The 11,709-nt window shown below is 42.9% G+C and overlaps 1 protein-coding gene across 2 annotated transcripts in view; it reads right to left on the bottom strand.

Annotated features, from left to right (window-relative positions):
* Nucleotides 1-360: 360 nt before the first annotated feature.
* HEMK1 (HemK methyltransferase family member 1) overlaps nucleotides 361-11,709 on the bottom strand; it is a 29,024-nt gene continuing 17,675 nt past the window's right edge. For both annotated transcript variants that reach the window (XM_062585724.1, XM_062585723.1), the window contains 7 exons: nucleotides 10,565-10,720; nucleotides 8,462-8,526; nucleotides 6,291-6,340; nucleotides 4,866-4,971; nucleotides 3,745-3,840; nucleotides 1,862-1,975; nucleotides 361-1,531 (listed from right to left, as the gene is read on the bottom strand). In XM_062585724.1, the coding sequence (XP_062441708.1) occupies nucleotides 1,495-1,531; nucleotides 1,862-1,975; nucleotides 3,745-3,840; nucleotides 4,866-4,971; nucleotides 6,291-6,340; nucleotides 8,462-8,526; nucleotides 10,565-10,720 (624 nt within the window). In that variant the 3' untranslated portion in view covers nucleotides 361-1,494. The remainder of the gene's footprint in view (nucleotides 1,532-1,861; nucleotides 1,976-3,744; nucleotides 3,841-4,865; nucleotides 4,972-6,290; nucleotides 6,341-8,461; nucleotides 8,527-10,564; nucleotides 10,721-11,709) is intronic.

Here is an 11,709-nt window from a genome sequence, read left to right as displayed (position 1 = left end):
GGAACTCGCCACACTGGGAAACAACAGCAACAATAAGCAGCAGCTTGGATTTCATCATCCCATTATTTATAACAGCATGATCTTGACTCTCCGTTTCAGGAATTTCTCTCAGTTTTGCTCTGTGTTGACTCTGAGTCATCTTTCCCAGACAAAGAAAGATATCTCAGCTATTTCCACAGCTGTGAAGAAACTAGCTCTTATTCCAAACTAAGCCTGTTGTCAAATTCTGTACAAGTCATTTCACCTCTCTTTCTTTGATTTCTCCATCTGTGAAACTGGGGTAGTGATACTGACCTCCTTTGTAAAGTCTTAGGTTTAAATGCCTTACAGAGAAGTTTGGTATTACTATCAGAAGCAATGTGTGGATCCCAGATGTTTATTCAGCTCTGCTAGCACATTTGAAAATATGATTGCACAGCAGTTCTTGCAAGGAACACTGATCTGAGACCTGGTTTCACCTACGTGAAGCACAATCTTTATTACGATGTATTGTTTGTTTCTGGCAGCATCCACAACATAGGAGGAGCTGCACATTCAGATGGTTTTAACAATACCAAGAGAGCTCTTTCCTTTCTCAAGTCTGCAACCTGTACAGCCAGGAATCTGGAAAAAAAAAAAAAAAAAAGTGATAGGAAGGACGTGCTTTTTTCAGCTGTGACCCATAGCTGTGCAAATGTGAGGTTTTTCCCTTCTAGCCCAAACAAGAATATTCCAAAAGAAGGGGCAAATGAGCCAGTAAATTCTGGTCTGATCTCTTCCCAAGTCCACCTCAAAATCACATTATCTCAGCTGTAGAACTCTGTCTCTCCTCAGCAACCATGGTGTAACATGTGTATTGGTCCTTTAATGACATGCCACTTGGTGGGGACTACGCTGCTTTACTACTGGGGAGCCACTTCAGAGCATCAGGATCCTGCAACAGAACTCAATCTGAAGTGTGCAGATGAGTCATGTCCCATTACACCCACACACTACGCACACTATGCACCAGGACAAGCCACAGTTTGGACCTATTATACAGTCTGGCCACTTTTTCTTAAATTTCTCTTAAGGCAAAAAGCAGAACTAAAAATTGTGAAATTTCTTGAAGGTCAAACACGCCATCTGATCTGTTCAGAAGTTGTACTCTTAAGAATTTCTTTGAAATTTGTCATAACAGAAATATGATGAAATAACTGGAATTGTGAACTCTTCCATATTGGGTTCTGAGATTAATAAGTCAGTTTAGTATAGAACTAAAACATTGTATGCAGTTCCCTGAGGAAAGTCAAGCACTTCCGCATGTTTCCATCTTAGTTTTTCTCTCTTGATCCTCTGCAGCTCCAGATGAAGACTGTAACAGGAAGCGAGGAGGCCTGCCACTGTATGGAGAGCTCAAAGCACTGGGAAATGCAGTGGAGAGTCCTTCTGCCATGCAGAATTTTCAACAAGCTGTTCAGCAGAGCTCAACAGTGAGAAGCATACTGCAAGGAAGACTTATTTCAGGTACAGTTGTCACCTGCTTTGTTTTTGGATGTGCAGAAACCGAGGCCTATGGGGAAAAGAATGAACAGAGCATTAGAACTTACTAGGGAGATGATTCTGTCTCCGTCATGTAAAACAGCCATTTTCCATGGAAGATAATCTCACCATAACTAGTCACTCCATCAGAAATGCTTGCCTCTGTCAGCACTTCTGACTCAAACATTTACCCATCTATCTTGGGACATAAAAGAACACTGAGATTCTTGAAGGAGTCCTCATTTTAGAAATGGTTGCCTTCAGCTGCTGACTTTCTCTGAGTTTCATTCAAGATACTGGAATGCAGGGAACAGTACACAGACCTACATCTGAAGCAAAAGTCTGAAGGTGAGAGACTTACTTGCCACAGAAGTCCTTGTGAATGGCACAAAGAGCGAGTAGCAAGTTGGGGTGTGTCTGTAGCCAATTCGCCACCATCTCTGGGTGTCTGGGATCAACTTCCAGAAACACACTCCTGAAAGGACACACACGGGAGTAGGAAGTGGGGAAACACATTCAGTTTACCAAGCTGAGAAAAATTAAGGCCTTCCTTTCTCCCTAGATGACTCTTATCTATACAGGAAATGAGATGAGAAGGAAACACGCTGCAATCCAATGATGTTAAAACAGATCCCAGCTGTTCATTTAAGATGCAGATTGCAGCTGCTTCATTCAGAGGGAAGAAAGGCTGATCTTAAGACAAATTCTCATGGTATAGCTCTGTGTGAACAGTTAATCCTGGTATTGAGGTGTAAGGATCCCAGCTTGTCCCAATGCAAATATATAGCCTGCTCAGCCCTACTGAGGCCCCCAAAAATGTAAGGTGAAACAGGCTGCTGAGGAAAGGAGAGGATGAAGTTTTAGGATGCAAATGCATGAATACTGGCAATATGAAGTCCATTTTTGTAGAAGCAGGGTGACATTAAGTCCCAGTAGCAAAGCAATAATCATAAAATATAACTTAACACACAAATTTTCCCCATATATTGGTTATGAAAACACTATCAGGCTTCAGGCCATACAGTCCTATATACAGTAGGACTGTAACCTCAATCATTGCACCAGTACTGGGCTTGGACATTGGAGAGCCATTTCTGCTGCAGCCAGGCTGTGTGACACTGGCTCATTTCTGAGTTTTGCTCCTGCCACAAGGCAGACTCACTCTAGCTCACAGGCACATGGAGATGGTGCAACTGGTTGCAGCCTTTGACAAAGTAGCAAGATACAAGTTTAACAGGCAAGGAACAGGCCAAGCCCCAGCCATATACTCTCGAGAATTCCTAAAATGTCCCACACTGAACACTCCCTATAAATTCACCAAACTAATTACCAGCTGGGTGTGGATCTCATTCCTGACCTCAAAACATTCCCATTCATCAATGGCAGCTTGATCTAATAATACAAGCAAAGGGAAAGAAATACAATCCTAACAACTGCCCCCATGGGATCAATCTCCATTGCTGGTAAGCTCTGAGGCTCTTGTGATCATGCAATGCATGAAGAATTAGTTCTTCTCTGAGCAGTGTGCCTCTCAGTATTACAATTCCTCCTCTCAAAACAGTGGATTTTCAACGATTTCTCTTAAGCTGGTAAAAGGTCAGGACTTTTCAACAAGGTATATGAGCACCCTTTGCAGAACAGAGGTTTGGGTTTGCCAAGTTTCCGTGCGTAGGTCTAAACACAAAATGGATCCCACATGACAGGGAATAGGAACAGACAATCTTGAGCATTAATCATGGAGAAATTTAACATCTAAGAAACCATCATTGGATGAATCTTTTGTTTTTCCTGGGATATTCAGCATTGTATCCTGGCACAGTTTACAAGTTTCCTCTAATTAAAGGGTCAGAGGAAAGCAGAGACCTACATCCATTCTCACAGAGCTCTGCATCATACATCACTTCTCCCTCAATGACTTATTCTGCTTAGAAATTTTCCTCTGTTGTGTTTCCTCTTTCTCTGCTGCTGTCCTCCACGTTCTTTCTGTTGCTGCTTTGACCTTTGAAAATTCTCATTTCGCCAATGACTATGAAACACCACCACTGGTCAAAGAAGGCCCATACAGCAGTGCATACCCCAAATGCAAGCTAATTCTTGCTTATATCTGTGGCATTTTTAACCTGCTTTCTACTAGCTGAAGGTGAGGGGTTTTTTTTTGCTACTCTTTCCCTCTGTACCTTTCAATATGGAAGTTATAAAAGTAGATGGACAATAGACAGGAAATTTAGAGAGAGCAGTGCTTACCCAGAATCCTTCAGAAGCGAAGGAGCCAGAGCCAGAATTGTTTTGATGACTCTCATTCCATCATCTCCCCCATCCAGTGCACCAAGGTCCTCATAGCTAATGTTTGGCAAAAGGAGACAGTAACAGTAAATACATGTGGTACGAGCCGTATCTTTGAGGATGCGTTTCACAAATGCAGTAACTTGCATTGCCTCACTCCACAGAAAAACGCGCATCTAAAACACTTGAACTCTGCCACTCATACTAGGTGAGAGCACCCTCATGACTTTTACATAAAATACATGGAGTAATAAGAAAGCTACCAATAGGCCAAGAAACTCTGAGTTGAGCACAAGCAGAAAACATTCCCTGAACTGTTCTTGAAAATCATGAGCCAACTGCTGCCTGGGCCATGCACTTACAATATATGGATATGTTCCCCCCTGCTAGCTGGGCAGAGAGTGAGGGTGGCAGGGGAGAGACAGGGTTCTACAAGGGATCAACTTAGGTTATTACCTGCCAAAATAAGACAATAGCCAGGTTGAACTGCCTTCTAACCTAGCAGGCTAAATTAGGATGTGGAAAGTTCAGCCAGTTTCAAGGATGGAATCTGCTTTTGTGCACGTCTTGCACAGGGGTGAGCGCAGGACTTTGTCCTGACGTGCAGAACAATCAATTCTGAGCAAGAGCAGTGCATGCAGAGTAGTTCCAGATCCCTCAAAAGCATATTCAAGTTTGTGCAGGTTTGTTTGTTTAAGAGAGGTCTTGTGACAAGAACAGGTCACAGCATTTCCGTCCAGGTTTTTTCCATCACAAAAAAAGCTGCTCAGATTAATTACACTTTCTTTCATAAACTCATATCAACTATGCTGAAAATGCCTAATGGGAAAAATGTTTTGAAACAAGACAGTCTTGAATTGGAAACTTGGTAACTTAAAAGTGCATGCTTGCTTCATTTTCATAAATATTTAATTTACTTTTATATTGTTTAGGGCTTCTCAGTAGTATTAAAGCAATGCTATTGCATACACATACATGTATACTATACCACATGCACTGCATGTGCATGTGTAGTATGAAGAAATAGAATAAAAATCTTGCTTCAAAGAACTGGATAAGGAAAATATTATTTGTCTGATTACCGAAAGATCTCTGGAGCCAGGGACGCCATGTCCTCATGGAAGACATATGGCGGGTTACTGACTATGAAGTCCACAGGGCCCCAAAGCAGCAGCTGCTTGGCAGAACCTAAAGAAGAAAGAAAATCACAACCAGCTCTCGCCCACAATAACCCTTCTAAGCTCAATGTTAGAGTTCTACTCAGAAAACAGCGTGTCCTTCCAGACACATGTGCATGTGTCTGGCTCTGCAAGAGGGAGGTAAAGCTAAGTACAGACAAAACACTTTTTTTTTTCTTGTGTATCAACAGTCTCTCTTAGCCTAACATCTTACAGTACAGAGCTCGAGACCCCTTTGTGGCCCCCTGAATCTAAATCAACAAGAAGAAGCTGAGAAAGCCCCCACACACCTAAGTGGGAGTTTATTCTACCTGGCAGGACACATAGCCTTCCTCTTATCAAAGCTGCATACGTAAGTAATGAGCAAAAGAGCCCATCTCTCAGCAGTACCAGCCACCTAAAGGTATGCTGTTCTGCAGACAAGGTTCAGCTTGCTGTGCTCCTGCTACTGTCTGGACTGAGGAGTTACCAGCTGTAGCCAGACACCACGTAACCACGTGCACGTGGCACTGTTCTCAGCACACGGCTTCCGCATGCAGGTGTAGTGACAACAAAACTACACAGCTTTCGGACTGGAGCTGTCCGTCTGCTAATTCCAAGGGCAGTGCAAACCCAGATCTGTGGACAGAAGGCTGTGCACACACACCTCTAAGAAGTAACACTGTCAAAAACCCCCATAGAGATGGAATAGTACTGTAATGAATCTGCAACACTGCAGCTCCTGACCAAGCACAGACTGGAAACGTAACTGCCTAGCTGGAGAAGCCTCACCAAATTGCAGCTTTAAATGTTTTCAGCCGAGGCCAGAAAAGATACAAGGCATCCTTCTCTGCATCAGTCGGACACCCGGTCTGCTCACCTAACTTCAGGTGACTGAGGCTGGGCATTTAATCTAAACTAAATGCCTAGGCTCCCTCTAACATAAATGGAGACACAGGTACACATGTATTTATTTATAGCATCTGTGTCAGCTTGAAATGAATTACTCTGTGTATATGTCTGCCTCTTACCAGCAAGGTGAGAAAGCACCAGGACTACCAGCTCAGACACAACCTTTAGACACCTAAAGTCAGGAACAATTAATTTTTTGAGGAATTGGGGACCTCTCTCAGCTGAAAATTTCTGAAGGGAAAAGCCTGACAGTGCTTTGCTTCTTACTGACCTTTTTCTTTATTACTTGAACACCCTTCTTAGACAGCAACCCTTAGCTGTCTCTCATACCCACCTCCCCTTGACAGAGTAAAAAAAAAAACGAAAACAAAAACAAAATAAAAGAGAGAGAGAGAGAGGGAGAAAGACAAAGGAAATTAAAAAAATGAGAAGATTTACTGGACGAAACATCGTGGTGGAGGACGTAGATCCTGTCCTGGAGTTGCAGCCTGGAGAGAGTATTCCAGATGCAAGAACAGAAAGAAGAACGATTAGGAGACATGTTTGTGAAGATTTATGAACAGCACATTCAATGAACAGAACATTAAATAGAAAACAATATGCCCTATCTAGCTGCTTCCCATCCCACTGACTGCAGCTGGATTCTTGTCAGCCCAAGGAGCAAGGGAAGTGTAGGATCTGCTCTTTGCCTAGGGAACAGCATTCAGAGCAGAGCACATTGTGCACCCATGACTATTCCAGGGCACGGCTCCTGTGCATCCAAAGCCTACCTGTGTACATTACGCCAGGCTTGATCATCTGTTGCCATACATACAGCTGTATCCCCCTACCCAGCTACACATTTATTACATCTGCAAGGTCTCTTCCCAAGTGAGCTCACTATACCCACAAAAAACCCACAATTACTGGCTTCAAATATGCAAATCTGTGATATTGCAAGTGGAGACAATATATCCAAAGATTTGACACATTCTCTCTCCATCCTTTTGGATGATCTGGATCTTAAAAGTGTTCTGGCATGTGAATGTGTTTTAGGCATCTATGGACAGTCACATTTGGATCTCATATCTTACATACCAATGTTAAGGTGACAAGATGTTACTGCACACTGTCAGGAGATCAGCATGTGCAGCACAGCAGCACCCCCATGCCAGACACAGCTCAAGGAGAAGGGCCTCATTTAGGGATAGCTCCTGCACAGGCTGTTCAGGATCATGCACTTAAAATGCAAACAAAGGCTTCTCAGATGCTACCTTCTAACTCAGAATCCTTCTCACCCCTGACATCTCTGTTGGCATTAGTTAGGAAACATGTTTCTGCCAGTGCCTTTCATCTGCAGCCAGACCTCCCAAGGCTCTCTAACAGGGGGAAGTGGTTGGATGAAGATCTCCTTAAATCAGAGGAACGCTGAGCAAAAGGCCCTTGATGCTGCTGGGACAATAGAGAGAGGCCAGCCTGAAATTCACCTTGGTGCTAGTTTGATATTATAAAACGGGCCACAGAAGCAGAACTTGTAAGATATCAAAGGGAAAAACAAAACCTCTAAATCTTCAGCTGTATTGTCCACTCGTCAAAATACCTCTGGCTTTGGCAAGCAATAGCACAAGAAACACATTGCAATGCCACGGGGGACAAAGTTGGTCAAAACCTGCTGGCAGAGGAAGACAGCAGCCTCCCAGAAGAGATGTCATTCCCTGACCACCAGCAGTACACTATGGCACACATAGGCTCTTCCCTGACCACCCCATCCCCGCCCTCAATTTCAGCCAGTGTCTAGAAAAAATTTCTGCATGGTTTCAAAAGCATACCCAGATTCTAGCTCTGGTGCTCACTACATTAGCGACAATCCAGGAATCTGGGTTGAGCAGAATCAGCTCAGGAAGCAATGCTGCTAGAAAGGACAAGGTTAATCTGATACAAAGCTGCTCTGATTTCATCTCTTCCTTGCAGTGCAGGAAGTCACAGAGCAAATAGTGGCAGGAGGTGTTTGATTCAGAAGCTCTGATCATTCAAGTCACAGGGCAGGTGGCTCCTTCGAACAGCAGTGTGGGACCCAGCAGCACCATTCCCACCAAACTTCAGTCTGTAAGGAAGATGCTGAGGGATACCACTGTAGCATCTCAGACTAAAGATGCTATCTGAATAGGAAAGCTTCTACCTAGAGGAGCAGAGAACACAGAAAAACATGGCAGTAATGTGGGGAGCCAGAGAAAGGTTCATCCTTAACCCCTTGAGTGACAAACATTCTTACTATCTGCAGGCCTGTTTCCCAAGTTCATAAAAAATAGATAAGAGTAACAACCATGAAACCCTTTGAAAACTCTTGGAATACAAACAGCTGTTGTTTTATCTAGGCTGCTGTCTTTACAAAATGTATTCACAAGTCAGAGGAAAGAAAATACTCTGGTAAGCATAAACTTTTTTTTCTGGATTCTTAGACACTTTGGAGTAAAACATTTTAAATATTTGCTTGTTTCCAGTGGTGATAAACATAAAAATGAAGTACCCAAACCTTGAGGACTCCTAGTTTTTCTCAAACAACAATTTACAAAAAAAAAAAAAAAAAAAAAAAAAAAAAAAAAAAAAAAAAGTAACATTTGGGCTTCTACCTCTGTGCATTATCCCTGGTGAGATCCACAGCAGCCTTCTCTTTATCCACAGCTATCACTTGGCTCTGGTACAGTTTAAAAAAAACAAAAAAACACACACACACACACAAAAACAAAGAACAAAAGAAAAAAAAGAAAAACAAAAAAAGAAAAACCCCAAACAAGTATTACAACATCAAGGTTCCTGAGCAGTCACTTTCTGGAAAAAAGGACATGCAACATAAAAACTTCACTATTCAGTCTCAGCTCTTAACAGGAATAGTCCATGGAGAATCTCAGGGCACAGATGGGATCATGAGTCATTTCTAGGAAGGCCACTAACATGACAGAAGGCACTCAGACCAAAATAGACTGATTTCTGACCAAACCAACTCTCAGCTGACAATGGAGTCACACTGATTCACATCTGCCGACATTTTCATAGCTCCTACCAGCGCAAGACTCAACAGTCTGGCAAGCCAAGATCTGGGGTGGATGTCAGTTAAAGGAAGTTCATGTCCTAGACTCCTGATCTCTAATGTGGACAGAATCCATCCCATCAGTAACATAACAGCTTAGATGGAGGTTTTGGCAATTTACAGCTGTTATTCAGACACCTTTTGTCTAGTTATACTACTGGGGCCCTCACAGTGCTTACACTATATTCACTGCTCGAGTATTTTATCTTCCATCATGCCCTCCTTGTGAAAAGCACAAAGGCCTGACTTGTTTTTACTTTGCCTAAAAGTCTTTAAACATAGATGTTGCTATGTAGTTACATAGAGAAAGCACGCTGAAGAAAACCACCCTGTATTTGGAGATAATTGCAATATGCGTCGTGAGTAGCCATCATTCCCAGGGGAGTTTGTTTCACAGCCCAAGACTAGCAAGCACACGTGTGAAGCTGACCCTTAACAGAGGGCAGAGCTGAACTCATAAATGAGAAGCTGCCAGTGTTTTTTCTGGATATTGTTCTAGGGCCAAATTCTGCCTCAAACACTAGAGAATATGGAGAGCATAAACCCCACTTAGTTGTCAGTGCAGCTACCATCCACAGTCAAAGCTCCTTATTTCCCTGGGAATAGCAGCTTCTGTGCTAGCCAGCTGGGAAAGGAGTGTTATCAGTTACAGGGAGAGATAGACACAGCTGTTTAGTTTGACAGGCAAAGAAAACAGCATGAAGCAGAGCTCAGAAAATCAGAGCAATTATACTTTGAAGTCATGAAGCCTGAGCATCAACCTTATCAGGTCAACAGGAGGAGGAACATGGGTGTCGACCTCCATATTTCTTACACACTGAGTCATATACTCCTCCTCCAAGAGCTAGGGTCAGCCACAGCAATTCTCATTCACACCAAGCGACTGGCTGAACTGCAATGCTGAGGGAAAAGGAGTACTTTTCCTTTGACTACATACGATGAGACTTTGGCTTCCTCTCTCCCCTTTCTGCTCGCTAACAATATCTCACTAAGCATGTCTCATGCCCCAGTAATCGGAGGCCAGAAGGGCTTTGGTCATCCAGATCTCAGACCCCTTCCTGCTCTTTTCACTCTATCCAGAAAGTGTGGGTTGCTATCAGGGAACAAAAGGCTTCAAAACAGTGGTTTGGCAGTTGGGGCAATGTGACAGCTGTCATACTGATCCCAACTGTTGACATTTCTGTACGAATCCCCTTCCTGTATTTATTTAGTCTTCAGGCTCTGAGAGATGAGATCTTTCAATTCACACGGAGGTTTTTTCAGCAACTGCTGTCACTTAAAGTCAACTAAATAGTGTGTGCCCATGCTACAATCGCTTCTGGTCCTCAGCCCAGGATATTGGATTAAATCAATCCCCATCAGTGCTTCAAGACAAGATATTAACATTGTGAGCTCTAACAGCTGAAGAATAAGTACATTCGCTTCTTCCATTCTGCCATGTGTCTGCCACTCCTGCAGACAGCCGGGGACAGAGATTCTTAAATCTCTTCTCTCTACCTAGCATGACTGCTGAAATCTCTACAGAGCAAAGAAATTTGTCCGTGTCATCTGGATGAAGACTAGCAGAACAGGACTACTGTCCTGTAGTATAGGCATCTACTGCACCATGAACATTCACAAAAGCTCACCTGTGGCAAAAGCTCACCTGTGGCAGTTTGCACAACAGACTTAGAGCAATTGCTCCAGAGCCACAGCCAATCTCCAGGATCACAGGATGAGGGGCAGCAGCTGGGAACAGAAGGCCTGAGTTCTTCTCCTCACACTTCTGAGATCCTTCCTCCACTACTAAGGAGACAAGATCCTAAAAAAAACAAAAAAAAAACACAAAACAAACAAACAAAAAAAAAAACCTCTGAAGGAGCTCTGTTTTGGCTCATATTAATGCCTTTGTGGTCTGAGGACTAAAGAGGTTTAAATTTCTGTACTTCGTAGTCCAAATAAATGCATTTCTATTGCTTGTTTTTAAAATACAGATGACTGATGGAGCTGACATGCCAGAAGTCACTTCATCTCCACCTCCCCATGGGGTGCTTTGATCAGTAACCAAATCCTCAGAATACCATTCCCCACATATCCTCTGAGATCTCCTAGCACCACTGGAAAAACAGTAAGAAACAGCTGGAGCACAAATCTTCTGTAACATTATTTTATCTATCCTAGGTTTCAAGCCTTCAGAGTTCTTAAGCCTCAACATTTAAGATTTTTAGATGTTCTCAGTATGGTACGTAATCTGGAGGCAGAGGCATCATTCCTAACAACATCTAAACCAGTAAGGCAACTTACAGATGAAAAGCAAAAGCAATAAAATTCCTAAATGACCCAAACGAGCAGCTCCTTGCACAGGTTTCAGATTGTGAGGCCTCACTACATTTTGTTAATATAAGGTTACTTGAAAATGAAGATTTCCACACCACATGTGCCTCCCTCAGGCTGCGACATCAACTTTCCTTGCTACTCACTAGAGAAACTACATGTGAGGCCCCCTATAAATTCCCCCAGCAGAAAAGCACCTTCAGCTGGGGCTCACAACTTCTGAAACTCAACTGGGTCACTCTCACGCCACAACTCTGTGGAATTGTGGGCACTCACACAACAGATAGGTTAAAGCAAGGGGTCTGCTCTGGAGTCTCTCCTGTAAACCCAGAAAGCATAGCATAATTCACAAGGAAAATATGGCTTGATTTTAATAACAGGTACAAATGAAAGAGTTTACCAGGAAAATTACAGGCCTTCTACTTTTATTAGAAATCTTGCCTGTTCTTGGCATAAGCAGGAACATCTAAAAGGAAC

This window comes from Rhea pennata, chromosome 12 (assembly GCF_028389875.1).
Source record: "Rhea pennata isolate bPtePen1 chromosome 12, bPtePen1.pri, whole genome shotgun sequence".
NCBI lineage: Eukaryota > Metazoa > Chordata > Aves > Rheiformes > Rheidae > Rhea > Rhea pennata.
The sequence above is the reverse complement of the archived record's forward strand: the minus strand, read 5'-3'. Positions and strand labels throughout refer to the sequence as shown.